Source organism: Pleurodeles waltl, chromosome 3_1 (genome assembly GCF_031143425.1).
Source record: "Pleurodeles waltl isolate 20211129_DDA chromosome 3_1, aPleWal1.hap1.20221129, whole genome shotgun sequence".
Taxonomy (NCBI): domain Eukaryota; kingdom Metazoa; phylum Chordata; class Amphibia; order Caudata; family Salamandridae; genus Pleurodeles; species Pleurodeles waltl.
The window spans coordinates 617,796,028-617,816,613 of record NC_090440.1 but is presented as its reverse complement, the minus strand read 5'-3'; the positions used below and the strand labels follow the sequence as shown (position 1 = coordinate 617,816,613).

At 39.0% G+C, this 20,586-nt stretch overlaps 1 protein-coding gene across 3 annotated transcripts in view; it reads left to right on the top strand.

Annotated features, from left to right (window-relative positions):
• The window catches only part of DEAF1 (DEAF1 transcription factor), a 360,680-nt gene that overhangs the window by 52,675 nt on the left and 287,419 nt on the right, over window positions 1-20,586 (top strand). For all 3 annotated transcript variants that reach the window (XR_011201388.1, XM_069223092.1, XM_069223091.1), the window contains 2 exons: window positions 6,729-6,858; window positions 15,435-15,581. Coding sequence is in view for 2 of the 3 variants with exons in the window: in XM_069223092.1 (XP_069079193.1) it covers window positions 6,729-6,858; window positions 15,435-15,581 (277 nt within the window). In the remaining variant the exon portion in view is untranslated. The remainder of the gene's footprint in view (window positions 1-6,728; window positions 6,859-15,434; window positions 15,582-20,586) is intronic.

Below are 20,586 nucleotides of genomic sequence, written 5' to 3'. Positions count from 1 at the left end.
CCTGGAAAACCTTGGATTATTTATTATTATTAGGTGACATTTGTTTAAGATTATATTTTGATTCCAATTCTTTCCCTTTTTTTTACGTCACAGTGTGGTGCTACAGGCCTCCTGTAAGTACCCCATCCAAATTGATGTATCTGACATACTGGCAATTTTTACAAGCAGTACTCTGGTGAGCATTGCCCCTATGGGAAATAACGTGTGGGCTTAAAATACCTTGTTTTTGTTTTACTTATTTGTGGCCTTTAATTCTCACATTTCAGATACCACAGGCTTGTCCAAAATACTGCTTTTGCATCAAGAATCATTATCAATTGCATCCTTATTGTAAGGCAACCAGTACGTATCTTCTCCTTCGCTCACCTTGATACACTACTACTACTACTACTACTACTACTACTACATTCCATTTTCCTAATACAGCTCTCTAAATTAGTTCCCCAGGTTATTTTGTGTCCTGGTGAGACTCTGGTATTCTTGTTAAGGGTTAAAACGTCATCAACAGTTAACAAGACAGACCTTCCCTTTCCGAACAAGGAATTTTCCTTATGGATGAATGTGTTCAAATACTAATAGTGGCTGTCTTTGTACATATATCAACACACCAATTATTGTAGAAACAATAGTGATTTTATTTCCTTGAATGTGTTGTTTTTCCCACGTGGGGTGCATTTTTTTCACTACTACGTTGTTGTCACTACTGTGGTTTTTAGCTTATGAGAGTGATTTACAAGAATAAAAGTCTTTTGTTTTGGCTAATACAACATAATTCAGTACTGGTTGCACTATATATCATTCTCTCTACAGATTGTTTACTGTCTACATACAAACACTGTGTTTCTGATTGATTCAGCAGCAGGATTTCCTGCACCATTTGATATAGTTAAGTGTGTTTCACTTGAATATTTTTTTTCTATGAGTCTTAGACCCAGGTTCACATGAACATTCCAGTCCCTCTTGTGCTTTATTATTTGAATTCTCCTGAGGCACCTTAGGTGGAGAGGTCCCTGGAACCTGAACACCTACTTCTCTTGGAGGGGGTAGGTTTTGTTTGGCAGGCACCCAACATTAACACTTGCCTTCTCATGGACCACATATCGGATTAGCCCATCACCCAGGGGCAGCATAATTTTCTGTTTTTCATTGCAGACGAACTTCAGAAAATTCAGAGCCATGTTGGCAAGTTTAACACCTGAACTTCTCAATAGAGGAAGAACAGCCCTGCTGTGTATGAGTGCAGAAGACACAGGGCAGATTGAGCGGTATGCAACTCATATAACTGTGCTTATGGAATACAGGCCTTCCTGTGGTCTCAGCTCCAATAAGAAATGATTGGGTGAACTCTCTGCCATAGCTAAATATCTTACATGATCATTAAAAATTCCCAGACTTTTCATCGCCTCATCTTTCACTGTTCAGCCCTCCCCTTCTTTCATTCAAATGCACTTCCCAAATGGAAGTTTGTCTCTTCTTTAAAATAGATCATAGGCATGTGCTTATACAAAATGATGTAAAAGACATTTCTCACTGTAAAATCACCATGTATTGCATTGCACTATTGGTCAAAACTGATTATACTGAAGATGCAGTTTCTAAATAGTATATCCGAGTGTAAGCCACAAAAATTGCATTTCAAATTAGAGTTCAGTATCCAACTAAGGCTGCTGGGGTGGTAGGCTCATGTCAAGTTCATTTACAAAATTAATTTTAGATTTATAAATTCTGCATTACAGTGGCATACTGATGGAGTCTCATAATTGTCTGGGGCTCTTGACGTCCATGCAGGCTTGCATTCCAAGGCTAGATCCATGCCTAATACCACCTGCATAAGGCAGGTTTTGGTGCCAACAACATTTATTCTTTTAAGCCTGGCTTGACATTACAGTTGTCTTTTTAGGCCATAGCCTACCAGACAGCACAACTGTCTGGTTTGATAAAGGCATCTGGGGGACTTTCAGAAAGCTGACCAAGGAATGCATTCAGCTTATTGATTAACATTGGCTTTGTGGTTTGTAATTCACACTTACAGGCTTTCCATTTGCTGGCTTTATCTGCTGGTTCAGGTCGTCCCTCCAATTGCCTAACCCATGCTTTTTCTAGATTCTTCCACAAACTTGCTTTCTGTTAACAGGCCTTTAAATCTTGTTCTTATCTCATCCCATTTGCTGTGTATTCAAAGAACGAGGTCAAATGTCAGGCGCTGTCTTCCAATGGCACTTGTTTACTTTTCTTTCTCTGACTTCAAAGTGAGAGGATTTATGTGACAATTCTTGCTGGGTACTGGGTGTAGGAAAGATTTTTTTTTTGCACCAACAGCATTTAAATGAACTATGTAAGTATTTGAGAATATATCCGAATTATGAACGCACAAATGAAGCACATTTTCTGTAATTTCTGAAGTGTTAGAAACATACTTTACTATGTTCAAAACAAATCATTAAAATAGGCAAAGCAATTTACACACATTTCCGTCTGTGCACTGTATAGTTTCAATAGTTTGTGCAAATGTAATGGTCATTACAATTGAAAATGTGTTGCCTGTAATGGCAGTGTGCTACCACACCATGAATACTTCACTCTACACCACTCCACTCTACTGTGCACCACTCCATGCCACTGCTCTCCACCACCCTACTCTACGCCACCTCACACTATGCTTCCCTACTCTACCCTGTACCACTCTACTTTATGCCAATGCACTCTTCCCCACAACACACCACTGCACTCTGCCCCTCTGCCCTTTACACCACTCAGTCTAGGCTGCATTAATCTATTCTGCACAACTCCACTCTACACCACTTGGTAAGTTGCCCTCTCCGCCACTGCACTGTATGCCAATACACTTCACGCCAAAGCACTCTACTCTGTAACACTCAACTCTATGCCTCTGCACACTACTCCAATCCACGGCACACCTCTCTAATCAACTCTACACCATTGCACTCTATGCCACTGCACTTTACACCACTTTCCTCTATGCCATTACACTCTATGCTACTCTATGCAACTACACTCTACCCTGCACCGCTCCACTTCAGTTCACTCTACTCTGAAACAAGTTATTGTACGCCACTGCATTCTGTCATTCTACTCAACTCTGCGCCACTCTACTCTTAACCACTGCACTCTATGCCAGTGCACTCAACTCTGCATCACTGTATGCCACTGCTCTTTACGCCACTGTACTCTGGACCTCTGCACTCTGACACTGTACTCTGGAACACTACAGTCTCTGCCACAGAACTCTATGCCACTCTACTCTGCACTACTCCTCTGCACTCTGTGGCACTATACTGTGCCCTGCACCCTTCTATGCTACTCTACTCTGCACAACTCAACGTCACTGCACTCTAAGCCACTCTACTCTACTCTGCCATCTACACCACTGCACTGTATGCCACTCGTCTCTACTCTTTGCCGCTGCCCTCTGCATCAGTCCACTCTACGCCACTCTACTCTGCGCCACTGCACTCTACTATGCTCCAATCCACTCTACTATGCACCACTCTAATTTACACCACTGCATTCTACGACGCTGTATTGTACGCCGCTGAATTCAATGCCACTCTATGCCAGTGTACGCTACACCAGTCCACTGCACTCTATTCCACAATATACATCTCTGCACTATGCCACTCCAATACACTATACTCTGCCTCTCCACTCTACAACACTCTACTCCACTCTTCGACATTTCACTCTATGACACTCCACACCACTCTCCTCTATGCCACTAGCTTTTAGCCATGCCGAACAGCAGCCATGCTGGTGAACAACATGGCTAAAACACATTAGCACAACCAATAGCTCTTGCATAGGCGAGACTTATTGGCTTTGCCAATGCTTGTTACCTTATGTGATCAACAGAAAAAGAGCTTTAAGAAGCTCTATTGAGAGAGGGACTTTGGCTACACACAATCACCATAATGTTTTACAGATTACCATAGTAGGCATCGATTTTGGTGTTTGTTACGCCCTGTGATAAACCCTTTGGGGAGAAACTTTGCACCCTGAGAATCCTTATTACGCAGTTTTAAGAAGAGTTGTAAATTGTTTTACCAACTTTAATTTTGTACGTTTGTAATTTTATGACTTGATACAAATGGCTGCTTTGTTGCAAAGTTTGTGCTCATTACAGTATGCCTGAGCTGGTTATCTTGGCAAGCCAATGATAAAGGGTATTGGTTCATTGTGAAAAGTTATATTAGATGCCATAAGTCAGATAATTATATTATAAAAATCTATAACAAAAGCAGTAGACTTGGCATATCAGTTGTAAAAAGCATATGTTAAAGACAAACTGTCTTCAATGGTGGGCTGTTACTACACTGTTTTAAAACCTGTATACTGGTATTTTGTTACATGACATGTCACAGCTTACTGTAGTAGCTGTTTTAAAACCTTTGGTTTAAAACATTGTACTGTTTTAAAATCTGTATACTGGTATCTTGTCACATGGAATGTCACAGCTTACGTAGTAGGCAAGGGTTTGCTGTTGGGTATCCCCTTTGAAAAACTGTGGGGGAAGAGATTTGCATTTTAATAATCCTTGTTAGGCCCTCTTAGGGTACACTGCATATTTTTCGTCAGCTTCAATTTTGTGCAGATTTCTAATTTTATGCCCTTATGCCTGATGGTTCTCTAGAGGGAGAGCTCATGCTCAGTACATATTAGGGTGAAAAACCAGTGGTAATTCTATGTTATTGTTTTACTTGGGAAAGTTATGTCAGATGGTGTAAGCCTCATCTCTTTATTGTGAAAACACATGACAAAGCTGCAGGCCCCAGCAAGTTGTCGTGATGAGCCAATTATAAAGGGTACAGGTCTGATTGATTCATTAAGAAAAGTTATGTCACGTGCCACAGGACCAATGTATGTATTAAGAAAAATAACAATGAAAGCAGCAGGTCTGACATTTATTGTGAAAATCGTCTTAAAACTAATAGGCCCTTACGGGTTAATTGATATTAAACCGTGTTAATGCACGTACCATGTAATGATGCGCTGGCAGGTGTAATTATTTGGCAGGCTTATACAAAAAAAGAAAAACAACTCTGCATACATACACTTACGAAAAAGTTCTTTGGGTCAGTCCTCATGACTCTGTTTGCGTGCCATTTATGTTGTGCTTCTCCCCTTGACAACATACTGCAAGGGGCGGTGGATTAGCTGTTTTTGCTGTTTTCTTGTGAGTAAAGGCAGTTTGCCTGATGGCATGTGCACGCCCACATGAAAATGTGTGTACTTTAATATTTGTGATGATGATTAGTCCAGTAGTTTTAAAATATTTACTTCTAAACACTTCCTTTCATTTTTGTCCTTTTTTTCTTTCTGAGCATCCTGCAGCTATCATGACCTTTGTATTGGGCCACTCGCCTGCCCCTCATTTCACTTGCAGTGTGCTTCATACTATATGTGCAGTATTTCTAAACTGGCAGGAATTTTGGAATGGTATTGTCCATAGTGTATCATTGTTTTATGATCTTAAGATGGTCATTATGTTCAAAAGTATTGTTTTGCGTACTTAGGATCAGAAGACGGTTATTATATTTAAAATATTGATTTGCCTACTTTGGATCAGAACAACATTGATTCATTGTCTGTTATCTTTCCAATTAAAATGACTACATTAGAATGATTTCCTTTAAAAAGTGAGTTTTGTCAAGTATAATGTCATTACTTGTTTCAGAGTGCTCAGAGCAGCCAGCAAGTGCTGCTCTTCAGTTCAATAAAAACTTTGCTATATTAGCAATGCTTCTATCAGCTAAAAATTGTCTACCTCAGTTCAGTAACCTGCCCCTCAGGTCCGAATTGCTTCCATCGATTGGAAATAAACCCACCAGCACATGCTCTTTGTACCTCATGTGCATGACTAAATACAGTCACTGGTTCCAATACCACAAATGAGAGGCAGCTGCTACTCTTGCTAGCTGCCATGGAGAGAAGCTGGGTCACAGCCCATCCAATACCAACCAACTGCCAAAGCCGCAGACAAATCAGTCTCTACGTATATCTGATACATACTTATACCCCCCTCGTTCTTGTGGACCACATAGAGCCTGCTGCCACGGGTAGACCTGTGGACAGTGCTAGCACCTTTGCACCATGTCCTGCAAAATGTAACACCAGCTGCATCCACACATCTGCATTGTGAGGACTGCTCCAAACTAGTCTTCAGGAGATTTGAATGGCTGCTTTCAAGGGTTTGTCCTTAAAAGTTATTTTCCCCATTTTTCTATGCATGATAGATTGAATTCCCTTGTGCGTTGGGTACAATGCTTTATATTTATTCTTAATTACATGTTATCTCTTAAATGGTAATCACTCTTAATCACTCAAATGTAGCACTGTATGAAACTCACATGTTCACATGAGTATGCAGATGTAATTATCTTCAAAACTAAGCATGAACTCCAAGTCTGATCCTGGTTTTCAGTGTCCATTGTAACCTATGCCGTGACAAGCAGTACCATATAATACCTAAATACATTGTAAAGTGATTCAGAAGTGCAGGGGTGGGTCAAATATGCTGAGATCTTTGGCATCAGATGAGTGCACCACAACAATCTGTTGTATCTTCATACACATATTAAACAGGATACATTTTCTATATTACTGAGTCATTCATCACAGCAGAAGTCGCTGGTGCTTAATGTTGAATGAACAGTGCAAGCAGGAATGAAGAAAATGGAAGCATCTTGACAGCTGTTCTCTTTTATTTCCAGTCTGAGAGAACAGCCTTACAGATCGGAGATGGACTGAGCACGGAGAAAACGACCTTGATTGTTGTTCATACTGATGGCAGTATTGTGGAAACCAGAGGGATCAAGGTGCCATCGGCTTCTCTAACCCCAGGTACAATATCACAATCATTATAGTTCTGTTCAGGAGTTGAAGGGCTTCACAGTAGGTTTGATTCCATTTAGTGAACTTAACCTCAATAATATCACCTCTCATAAATGCAGAATGCTGTTTGTAGCTTAGCCAGAGGAAAATTCTTTTGAGAGCCGGTATTCTCCATTCACATACCAGTCTGAAGACCGGCAACAGCTGAAATTCTTTTAGCCCACATGCATAGTAAAGGAAACCTACAAATACCACTATAAATTGAAGCTTGACCTCTAGTTCAATTGGGTGAATGCTTAATTTGTAGTGTTTTTTTTTTTTTTTTTTAAGATGTTTTTTATTGAGTCAAATACAAGAACATTAATTCATTAACTTAACATTGCCAGGACAGAGATATGCAGTTGTGAATATATATGCAATAAGGAATATTGTACTTGTAAATGCATATTTAAACATGTACATGAATTAGGCATATACAGCAATATAGTATCAAAGACTCCAAGTTTGATTAAAGAAAGAAAGAGGGAGAAGAGCTTTAGGGATAGAAAAGGGAATCAAGTGATAGCCATGTAGAGAGAGAGGCAATAGGCATTAGTTACAGCAAATTTAAGATGAAATAAGTATATATAAGAAGAAAAACAGGAAATATATTGACATTTTTTAAAAAGGAGGAGAAAAATCCATTTCCTTCGCTGTGCGTGAGAGATAGTTACTTAATGGCAACCATAGCTGATGACGTTTGAAGAAAGTTCCTGTTGAATCAAGCTTGTAGCTGTCAAGTCTATGATGATAACATACAGAATTCCACCACTGTCTGAGAGTAATGTTCTCCGAAGATTTCCAGTTAGAAGTAATAATAGAGATTGCAATAGAAAGCAAAAGGTCCACCAATTTTCCAAGAGGCCTGAATGAACTCCATATATCGTGTACGCCTCCCAAAAACAGTAATTCATATGACATTGGTAAGGAGATCTGAGCTATTGCTTAAATGCGAGACCATATTGAGGACCAAAAAGTAGTTAGGGATGGACAGGAAAAAAACATGTGAAAGTCAGTACCCTGATGAGTGTGGCAGCGCCAACAATTGTCATTTTGTGCAAGTTTGAACTTGTAAAGGCGTACAGGAGTGTAGAAAAGTCTATTATAAAACAAATATAGGGTCTGTGTGAGGCTTGCAGTGCGTGCAGTGGAATGTATCTTATACTATATTCTATCCCATAAAGAAGTTGGCCAAACAACACCAAGATCTGATTCCCACAATGTCTCAATGGGTGATTTGAGTCTAGGTGAAACAGACGTTCTTAAAAGTTTATAAATTCCAGCTGCCCTAGGATAATTAGAAGTTACAATCGGGTGTGGAGATGATGCAAGAGAGGAATGATAATGATGTATAAGTCTATTGAGGGCCTCTTGGACTAGAGTAGAAAGAATAATATATTGGGATTTCATGCGAATAGGGAGATTGTAAATTGCTGAGAGAGTAGTAAAAGGGATGATAGAGTCTTTATGATATAATTGGGAAATGAGAAGAATACCTTTAGTCATCCAAGCCTTCCAACACAAGGTTTTGCCTTGTTTCCTAAGCGAACTATTGTGCCAAATAGGACTGTTAAAGAATTGATTAATGGGGGTAAAATGCGAAATAAAAAAAGGTTTCAGTAAGTTGACTGAATGGGAGATAGTGCTGGGCAACCAGAATTTTGGGGGGTTAGACATAAATATAATGTGTTTATGGGAAAAGGGAGAAATAAATGTTTCTTCCAAAGAGAACCATGGCTTTTTAGGGGCATCATTGAGTGTAGATAAATAGGGATGTATTTGCTTAATGCCAAAAGATTTGTGATAAGTTATAAAGTCAGGAAAATTAACTCCACCTTGTACTTTAGGAAGTTTTAATTTCGAGAGAGAGATTCGGGATTGTTTACCGTTCCACAGGAACTTGGATGGAATTTTATCAATTGAACTAAAAAATAGTTTAGGTATCTTAATAGGAAGCATCATAAGGAAGAAGTTAATGATAGGGAGAAGCATCATCTTAATGGTGTCCAAGCGGCCCCACCACGTGAGATATATCGGAGACCATTTCTGTGTGAGATCTATAAGCTTTGCCGATAGGATCTCTAAATTAGTCCTTAATGTATCCTTGAGAGTAGTGCAGTACCATACCCCCAGGCATTTAATCTTAGAAGAATTCCAAGATAATCCTGCATCAAGGAATACAGAGCCAGTGCAATGAGCATTAAGTGGTAAGACCACTGTTTTGTCTATATTAAGTTTATAGCCAGATACATCAGAATATAAGTTGAGCTCATGCAGGAATGCAGGAAGAGAAGTGTCAGGGTGAGACATGAACAAAAGAATATCATCAGCATATGCCATAAATTTGATGTGTGCATTATTAATTTGAAACCCCATAAATTGTTCAGACGTTTTTAATTGGTATAGAAAAGGTTCGAGAGCCAAGATAAATAGTAAAGGAGATAATGGGCATCCCTGACGAGTACCCCTTTTAAGAGGGAAAAAAGGAGATCGGATACCGTTTGTTATAACCGAGGAACATGGTGAGGAAAAAAGAATGGATATAAAATGTCGGAATTTAGTACCTAGTCCATGCCATTCCAATGCTTTCGACAAGAAACCCCAGTAGACCCTATCAAAGGCCTTTTCTGCATCCAATGATAAAGCTGCCAGAGGAATCTTAAGTTTAAATGCTTTGTTAATAATATTTAAAAAAGTACTGGAATTATCTGCTATATTTCTATTAGGGATAAAACCAGATTGATGAGAATCAATAAGGTCAGGTATATATGGGAGTAAACGGAGAGCTAAAACTTTGGCATAGAGTTTACAATCAGTATTAATTAAAGATATGGGTCTATAATTTTTACAGTCAGTCGCATCCCGATCTTTTTTGGGAATAAGACAAATCATGGCCTCCGTAAATGAGCCAGATGCAGAACCTGACATTATAAAATGATTAAGTAATTGAAAGAGTTTGGGGAAAAGAGACTTAGCAAACTGAATAAAGAATTCTACTGTGAAGCCATCTGGGCCTGGAGCCTTACCCTTGGGGAGAGATTGTAAAGTTGTATATAGTTTCGGTAAGTTGTAGGGGTTGGTCTAAAGATGAGAGGTCAATCTGCAATGGGTCCCTTGGTTTGAGATTAGAGAAATATTGGTTGAGAGATTCAACTGTTGGCATGTGTTCTTGAGTGTAAAGGTCCTTATAGTAAGAAGCGAAACACAATGCTATATCTTTATCTCTAAAGTGTTTAACACCATTGTTATCTGTGATAGATTTAATAGCTGTTTTTTCTTTTCTTTGTTTCAAATATCGAGCTAGAAGAGAACCAGCTTTATTGTTACTACCATAATATCTGGCATTTATTTTCAGGAGGGTGTCGCATGCTTGTTCAGTGGTATATTGGTTAAACTCCATTTTAGCTGAGACTAGTGCTTCAAGATGTGATTTACTAGTTTTGTGAGTATAGTATTCATGTTCTAGGGACTTTATATTTTCAAGGATGGAAGTCGATTTTTGTTGAGCATACTTTTTGTTTGAGTGAGCGTAACTTATGATGAAACCCCTAGAGGCTGCTTTGAATGCATCCCACACAAAATGAAATGATAGTTGATCACTATCGTTGATGTGAAAGCATTCTTCTATAAACTTACTGTAGGAAGCGATAAAAGTAGCATCTGAAAGTAGAGAGTTATTAAACCTCCATGAAGATGTTTTAGAACCATTAAGAAAAGATCAAGGTCAGTAATCACAGGTGCGTGATCTGAGATCAAAATAGCACCGATTTCAGAGTTGACCATATGTTGCAATAAACCTTTACTCAGAAAGATATAATCAAGCCTGGAATGGGAATGGTGGGTAGGAGAATAAAAAGAGTATTCCAAGAGGTCGGGATTGCATAGTCTCCAGGAATCAGAGAGAGAATGGTGTAAAATAAAGTTTTTAAAAGCTTTGTGGGAGGCATGTGGAATGAAACGTGACGTGGAACGTCTGTCCAAAAATGGATCGAGAATTTGGTTGCAGTCACCACCTATTAGTAAATTGTTTGAGGAATGTTCAGAGACAATATGTGAAAGATTCTTCCAAAAATTTGGATCTGGATGTGTGGGGCCGTATATATTAAGGATAGTAAGAGAAATATTGTCAATTGTAAATGTAACAAGTACCCAGCGACCTTCTGTATCTTGATGCTGTGAAATTATGGTAGGTTTGAGAGATTTATGACAGAGTATAATTACCCCATTTTTGTTTGTGATGGAAGGGGAGTAGAAAACGTCCCCCACCCATTGTTTTTTAAGCTTAATTGCCTCAGAGTCGTTGAGGTGAGTCTCTTGCAACAAAGCAATGTGGCATTTCAAACGAGCTAGGTGAGATAAGACACACTGACGTTTAATGGGGTTTAAGCCCCTTAACATTCCAAGTAACAGTTCTAAGTTGCATAACAAGAAGTATTAATAAACAACTGCTGTAACAATGAAAAAACTAGGCATATCAATATTGCAAAAGCAAAGAAATGAGGAAGAAACAAGACAGTAAAGAAAAAGAAAAGGAGGAAGATGACCTCCAGAAGTTGTATATACATGGATGTGGCAATACAGGGACTAAAGTCCACGAAAGCTAAAAAAAACAAGATAGAAAGTGAATACCCCGAAAGGTAGAGGGACAGCGGAAAACCTGAAAAGACAGGCAAGAGTGGCTTCAGCACAAGAAAAGTGATATTAGATATTAAAACATATGAAGGCGAGTTTCATGGAAGAAAAAAAAAAAACATACATACGAAAAATGTACCATTCAGGAGACCAAATAACTTAATAACTACAGTAAAGGACTGTGACATGAAAAATAATAAAAATCAAAGCTTAACAGTGGAACGTGTAGGAAAACAGTTTGGATGGTGAGAAAGGGATACGGTTGGGAGAGGAGCATGAGGATTGCACAAAGAACACTATCTAAAAAAAAAATATATATATATATATATATATATATATATATATATATGAAAATAAGAAGATGCAGAGATGGAAAACCATGGATATAAATATTAAACATAACCATTACTATAAAACTGTCCAGAAATAAAAAAAAGAACATTAAAGACAAATTAAATTATATCTTCAAGTAATTGCAGATGCTCCTAGTTCCATTACTTCTGTTTTGTGTTGGGTAATAAACGTTTGTAGTGCTGAAGGTTCCTCAAACGAGTAAGATTTGTCCTTGAATGTAATTTTGAAAAGGCATGGGTGAAGAAGACCATATCGAATATTCAAGGATTTGAGTTGTGGACGCAAGTCCAAAAACTGTTTGCGACGTGCAGCTGTAGCAGGAGAGAAGTCTTGTGTGAAAAATACTTTATGACCTGACAATAGCAAAGAGCCCATCTTTTTGGCTTCCGAGAGTATTTGCATCAAGTCAGTAAATTGGAGAAAGAGAATAATAATTCCTCTAGGATGTGCACGAGGGCCAGTTGAAGTCTGTGGACCAAAACGATGTGCCCGTTGGATAGAGAGGGGAGAGGTAGGAGGCAAGCGAAGAATTGAAGGTATTGCTTTTTGAAGGAATGCAATCATGTTAGAGCCTTCAGAACCTTCTGCAATCCCAAAAAGACGAAGATTATTTCTCCTTTTTCTGTTTTCTAAGCTTTCAGTAAGCCTTTTAAGTTGAGCTATGTCTTTAGAGATCTGAGGATTGACAGTGTTACAATCTTCAAGGCTACTGACTCTCTGTTCCAGAATACAAATTTGTTGTTCGTGTTGGGACCATTGCTCCTCAATACGTTGCAAAGAGGCATTAGTGTCCATCACAAAGGGCCTTAGTGCACGCAATTCCTCCATGACATCATCTAGAGTAAGATGTGTAGGTGATTTTGAGGGAGAAAGAATCAAGGTCTTTTTTTGGGCGCTTGACGGAGGAGGTGCTAGATGTTTTTTTTGCAACTGCACCAGCAGCATGAGATGAAGAGGCGCCATCCTTTAAAAAGACTGCAGCACTATCCATTGTTAAAGTTGATGGTAGAGAAGATTTAGTTATATGTGTGCGCACCACTCGAAGACGATTATTAGACTTGGAGAAAGATGATGACTGGCAACTCTGAGAGTTATGTGGTCTCCCCATAAAAGCCAGCAGCAATTTGGTAATAGGAAGCCAGCAATGTGAGGTGTTGATGAAATTATATTACAATGAGAAGCTGCTGCCAGAAGTTTCCAACAACATAGCAAAATATAATAAAAAATATATCAATAGAAAATCCTAAATTATTCTCTCATAACAGGCATGACAGAATACCACAAGAGCAAAGCACTTTACTGCAGTAGTCAAACAATTGGTGACTAGTTTTAAGGAAAGCATTTACCATGTTATGAAGAGAAATTTGAAAGAGCTCCTTGACAAGAGCTGCCAGTGAATACTGAAAGTTGAAAAACGCAGCTAAATGTGTTTGAAGAGAGAGGTCAAAAGTTCAGCTGGCTGTCAGAGGGTAATAAATATTCCATTGCAGAGGAAACTAGATTTGTAGAATCACATCCAGGCAAGCAGTTAAAAGTCAAATAGAAACATTTCTGTGAAAGTTTAGGTTTGTGCAGAGGCTTACAGAGTGAAACTCAAATGACGCAGATAAATAATTACCTCAGGCACTCACATGAAGTCTCTGAAATGACTTCAGAACTCGATGTCTCTGTAAGATAAAGGCATATTTATGCAGCTGCAGTGCTCCAGTGCTCAAAAATGCTGAAGAAATTAATAATTTTGATGTGAAAACATCTCCTTCTTTCCAGGAAGTGCTGAAGCCTCACGGAGCTCTAAAGAGCAGCGGCCATCTTGCGTGACCTCCAGCCACGCCCCTTAATTTGTAGTGTTAAGATCACCAACTTGTTGGGTCTTGCCTACATGTGCTGGTGGGAACTGATATCATGCCTGAGTATTTCAGTTTCTCCGTCTTATCTTCAGTGCACACTTTAAAGACTTGGAACTTCTGTAACTTTGAACTTTTATAGTTAAAATGAGAGGCCCATCAACAGGCTTATTATGGAACTGTATTGCATTTTATTGATATTACAATAGAGATTTTTATCCCCTGTGAGGACCAACGTGCTTTAGCAATTTCATGTGTCATTTCCATAGCGTTTCAAACACCTGACAAGGCAGTGTAGTGTTCTGATTTGCATTGGGTTCCTGTGCTGCATTTGGAGTACATGCTTGTAAATGTAAATTAGCACTTGTATAGCGCACTACTCACCCGTTAGGGTCTCAAGGCGCTGTACTCATACCGCTATGGAACCCCTCCTGGCTTTTCCCTGTGAGGCACCCACTCCTGAGCACCTCCAGGGTGAAGCCAGGCATCCAAGCGCTGTTGGGGCCGTTGTGGAGATTAAGCAAGCTATTGCCCAGAGTTGCAGAGTGGGACCCATGAATTAGATTAGGCACCGAGGCGAGAATTATCTGGTCAAGGGGAATTGAGCCCAAGACCTGCTGAAGCGGGACTTGAACCCTGGTCTTGAGCCAGATCTCTGCTTCAGGGTCTGCCGCTCTAACCATTGAGCCACTTCTCCACAATGCTTGAAAGGATGTTTGTGGTTAGGCCTACACTGGACATGTTGGGTGATCTGGATCAGTGTTGTTGATGTGGAATGCACATGGTGAGGCAGTATGTTGCTGTGCATATGTTCTTGGGGGTGTGAAAATAGACAGAATCACACATGCTGGTACTTAATGTCCTTAGATGTGGACTGTATCATAGATATAAAGTAAACATTGTTTTGATAATGTTACTGTCCACCGTCTTGTCTTCATTGTTTGCATAGGATAAAAATCGCTTGACTCTTTTTTTGACTGTTCTTACTGAGGATTTGAAAAACAGAAATCAGTTATTTTTATTAGCTAAAGAATGCAAACTTGAATTTCACTTTTCACTTACTCAAGTTTTTAGAAGTGAAGTTTAAAGAAATCAGTCCCCAAGTGTAAATATAGCAAAAGGGAAATTCCCAGGAGAAAACCTGTTTGTTGTTCCACTCATTCGCTGGCTGGCTGTGGAAGCTTATCAGTGTGCGGTCCTGAGCAGACAGATGCCACTGTAGCTAACATTAGGTGCTGGTGATGAGCATAAAAACAAGTCCACTCAGTCAAAGGGACGCTTTTAGTCATGTGTTTGATTTGCTGTTTGTGATGGAAAGGGGGAAGAGGTTATGGTGAATGTGTGGTTTAAGAGAATATTTAAAGTCTATAGGTCTGCCTAAAAGAAAGCTGGGTTATGGGTCTGAGATAATAAATTTGATACTGAAATATGGGCTTCCAAGTGGCAGTGGGTACCAGCAGAACTCACCTACTCCCATGCCAGGAACCCATCCAGGCTATTTGCCTGCCAATTCCTTTCCCCCTCATTTAAGCTCTTGCATAGAGAGGAGTGGAATAAAATGTAAAGATTCTTTTTCCAATAAGAGCAATAATGTAAGCACGTATATACCATAATACCAGAAATTTAACTTGCAGGAAGGGACGTGACAGATTGGTTGTTGTTCTGAAATCTCTGCTTTGTGTCTCACTCCCTTTCTCTCCTTTATGTTGCTTAAAGAACCACAGTCCCCTACAACTCCACTGACATCTGGAGAAGAGAAAGAGGGCACAAAGTACAACTGGGACCCGTCTGTGTATGACAATGAGCTTCCTGTCCGCTGCCGGAACGTGAGTGCCATTCTATACAAGAACAGGTTGGGCTCAGGTAAGGAGCGAGAGCTCACCCCCTCCAACTCCAGCGGGTAAACACTTCTTTGTTTTGCACTTTCCAGTGCTATGCCAGTGATTCTATAGCGGTAGCACAAAAGCAAAGAATGCTTCCCTAACCTGTGATCAATGCAAAAGTGTGGTGCCCTGGTTTACTGTTCTGACCAGTGCCTGATATAAGAGTCTAGAAAGGTTCATCTCATGGAGACCCAGTAAACCATCTGTAGATTTACTTATGCATATTGTATCATGTTCACTCTCAAAAAAACAAAAAAATAAGTACATAGCTTGTGACAACAGTCCAAAGGCAGGTGTTTGATTTCTCTTTAGAAAGCAGGAGTCCCTTCCCTTTTTCACAAAACGATACCAACAGGTTTGAGAATGATGACACCATGAGTCTTTATGAAGTTAAACTCCGTTCTTCTGCACAACATCTCCACAGAAAATGTAATTGAATTAAGTGTACTTTTGAAGCAAAGATTGCTCTACCATTGGTAGTAGTAACTGTTGTTGGGGTAGAGAAAGTAATTGCAGCAAAAGACCCACACGGCCAGGATATGCTGCCTGCTTTCCCTAGAAAAGCCAGCGGCACTCGTGCCTGATTCAGCTGAGAGTCCCTTGCCATGCTTCACCTAGTACCTAATCTTGACCTGAATAGGCTCGTGTGGGCAGCTAGAACATCAGCTGAAAGAAGACCATCCCCAGCTCACTCTCTCCATACTGGATTTCATTGTCCTAACAGTCCCATTGAAAAATGCTTGCATCTTGCACTGAGTTTGTTAACATTTGACTGTCCTAATCATATCCTATGTATTCTTTGATACATGCAGTGTTTGGCTTGTATAGTATTTTTTTTTTAATTGTAATACAATTTATTTCAGGCATGCATTCTTAATCTTAAGACAAAGGGACTGTTGTAAAATGATTTTGAGTGTTTCCAACTGATCTCTGTGCCTTTGTTTCCAAACGCTTTGGAGAACACTTAACAACACATAAAACCCTCCGCCAGCTGAACGCCATGTAGATTAAACATAACTCGCATGAATCGATAAACCCATTATACAATCTGCCATCCGGATATTGCAGCAGACGATCGCTTTGCATGCCCGGCTTCCGACGTCAACGCAGGAAGAATCTTGCTGTGTCGGGAAACATGCGCAACCAAAAATCTTCTTTCCACCATAGTGGATTATGCAAAAGTGTGAAATATTAAAGAGTCCACAAATTGTAAAAGAATATACAGAAACACAAAGTGACTTTATCATACATGCCAAAATTTAAGAACAGGAAAGTGAGAGATTTTAAAAAAATAAATCGTTAGAATATATTTCTCCTACAGAGTTCTCTTGAAGAAGAGGCAACTTCAGACAGGAAACACCTAAAATAAAGCAATTTTTTGCTTCAAAATCGGGATCCTCCGGTCTTATTCGGGTATAATGGCATGTATGCTTTTTTTTAATACACCCTTTTTTGTTGATTTTTTTTCCCGCAAATAATGTCAGTAATCAGAGAACATTACATCAATGCAAAGTAACGTTACTGCAATGAATTATACATTGAATAACAATCAAACAAGGAAGAAAAGAATAATAAAGAAACATCTTGCTATCACACTACCACTGTTTCATACTAGACCCCAAAATGTGCAAATGTATGTAATATAAGTGGTACTAAAAAGAAAAAACAGTAAGCTATTTGACAATAAGCTTGAAACTGAAAATACTTTTACACTTATCAATAACAAAAGCATATCAAAAAAGTAATCAATCAAGAACCTAAGAAGGGGGCCCAGATGTGTTCAAAATGATGCACTTTATCATTTAGTTTATAAATAACTTTTCCAGATTTAGCTACTTCAAACATATCTTCAAGCCAAGAGTGAATAGTCGGAATAACATTGATTTTCCAAAAACATATTATGTTACCTTTAGCTAAACCAAAGGCTGTAGAGAGCCATTTAAACATATGAGTGGATATGGAGGATAATTCTAATGTACCATGTAGAAAGGATAGGCATTTTATAATTGAGAGGTAAATGGAAGAGTGGTCTTTCAAATAAACTCCAGTTGGATGCCAAAATGTGTGGATGTTTGGACTGTCCCACGGTATGTGAACTATGTCACATCTCCAGCAAAGGGAGTCAGAACTAAGTTTAGCTGAATATAATTTAGCCAGGGACCAGTGCCAATGATGAAGGATCTTAATTGTATTTTAGACGGGAATCTCTGAGTCTTGTGGTTATGGTTTTCCCAAAAAACTATTCCAACTTTTGTTTGTAAACTCTGTTTAAACATGATTACAACCACATTCGTACATTGTAGGAGGTCTCCAAGGGAGAAGACAAATCTATCAAAATTGCATAAAGACCTGAAAAAACACCCTTGATTTTTTTCCATGGGTGAATATAATGAGCAATTGGGGATGGGGAAGTGATATCAGCAGTATTTGTCATGCTTAAAGCAAGGGCAGATGTTGTGATGAAGGAAGATTAAATTCTTGTTGAAGGCTCATGAATGTTTTTAGAGAATGTTGATGTGTGAACACATCTGTAATGTGATGGATTTTATGATTAATCCAGGTGGACCAGTGATGTTCGGTGCCTTTATATGTAATATCAGCGTTATTCCAGAGTGGTGCTTGAAAGTGTAGATGAATATGAGATTTCATAATTGTGTGTGCTGTCTGCCAAGCTAAATGTGAAGAGTAAACAATAGGGTTAGTAGAATTTGTTATGCGTGGGTTTTTAGTATAATATATAGCTAAGTTCATGTTAGAAAGAATTAGGGATTGTTTGAGTTTAACCCAAATTGGAGTGCTCCTAGGGGTGGGCAACATATAGGTAGAGTCCAGTAATTCTTTAAATGAGGGAGTCGTAATCCACTGTTAGCTGAAGATGAGTGTAGTTTCTAACCATTTAGGAAGGATTTATCACCACCCCCAGACAAACCAGGATTTAGTAGAGGTCATTGATTTAAAGAATGATTTTGGAATGGACTGTGGAATAATTCCAAAGATATAGTTGAATTTAGGGATTGTATTCATCTTTATAATCTGCCCCATAATGATAAATTCAGAAGCAACCAACATTGAAAATATCTCTTGATCTGCTCAACTATTGGATTCAAATTGTCTGCGATAATATCTTTCAAACTACTATAGACATATATCCCTAAGTATTTTAATCTCAGATGTAGCCACTTGATGAAGGCTATAGTAGTACCTGGGGTCATTGATAGTTCTTCACATCTAGTCCTATTAATTTTATAGCCCGAAAAATTTCAAAATATATTTAGCAGAGAGACTAAGGAGGCTGCAGACAATTTAGGGCGGGAAAAAGTCAGAAGAATATCATCTGCATAATAAAATGCCTTGATTTCCTCAGCGGGTATGTCAATTTACTTACTATCAGTGTTAGACCTTATAGCAATAGCTAACGGTTTTAAAGGTAAGAGAAACAATAATGGTGTTAACGGGCAACCTTGTCTAGTACCACAGTGGATGTTAAAGTATGGAGAATTGAATCCAACACAGCCGCCGTAGGTGAATGATACATGCCACTAGTGAGAGTAATGAAATCTTTAGCAAAACCCATTCTCTCCATGTTGTGAAATAAGTAACCCCATTCTACTCTATCAAAAGTCTTCTCTGCATCTAATGAAAGAAGGACTTTCTCGACTTGGTCATTCCTTGATTTCCTTGATAGATGTTTTTTTTTTTAAGAGTTTTCTATAGCGCTGGCAAGACCGAGAGGGTATCAGAGCGCTTTAAAACAGAAAATAAAATAAACATAAGAAACGCATATGATTTAAGAGTCACATTACAGAACGAAAATACAGAGGGGTTGTCATGAATAGAACGGTGGTGATCCGAGGATAGAGGGGTGGGGAGTGAGAGACCCTTATTGGTGTGAGGGTTGGTTTAGGAGGTATTCTTTCACTAGCTTCTTGAAGGTCAGATGGGAAGGGTTAGATCTGATGTGAATGGGTAAGGAGTTCCATACTCTCGGAGCGTTGTTTGAGAAGGAGCATGGCCTAGTTTTTTGCTTGTTAGGTTTCGGTAGGAGGAGGAGGAGTGAGTTTGTGCTTCTCAGAGATCTGGTTTGACCAGCTTTCACTAGCTTGTTAGCGAGGTATTCAGGTTTCCCGGTGTGGAGGGCTTTGTGTGTTAGGCAAGCAGTGCGGAACAGGCAACGGGCCTCAATCGGGAGCCATTTGAGATGTGAGATAGTTCAAAGATGGTTGGCAGAGGACAACCCGAGACAAATGCAACCTGAGGTGGGTATATTAATGAGGTAATAACCAAGCAAAGTCAGTTGGCTAGGACTTTAGCTAAGATTTTAACACCTGCTTTTATTAAGGAAATTAGTTTATAACTGGAATATTCCAATAAATCATTTCCAGGTGTTGGTATAACTGGTATGGGCCATTAGAAATTCAGATGGGAAATGTCCCATTTGTAGTGCCTTGTTAAAAAAGATTTAAAGATTGGGACAGTGGTGTTTTAGTAAGCTTATAGAATTCAGTTGGGAACCCATCCTCCCTAGGGGTTTACCAGTAGCCAAACTATCAGTGGCCTTCTAATTCCTCTTTCTACTCCTGTGTTAATTTAGGGATGTTGATTCCTCCTCTACTGATTGATCCAAGCAATTTATGGAAGTACATAATGATTCATAATAATTTTGAAATTGAGGTAGAATTTCTGATCTGTGTGTGATTATTGTGCCTTTAGAATTTTGTAATGGTTGGGACCACTATGGGCGATTCTCATTCGTAACTGATGAGCTAAAAGTCTCCCAGCTTTCCCCACTCCCCTTTCATAGTGTCTTTGACATATATAAAATAGACATTTTCAGCTTGAGAAGTATATAGATTATTCAGTGTAAATTTTACTAAAAGTAATTTCTGTAATGTATCTGATGATCGTGTTTGAAAGTAAGTGGTTGTCAGAGTTGCGATTTTTTTCCCTCCAGATAAATCCTGGTAATATTTGCTTGTTTCTTGGAA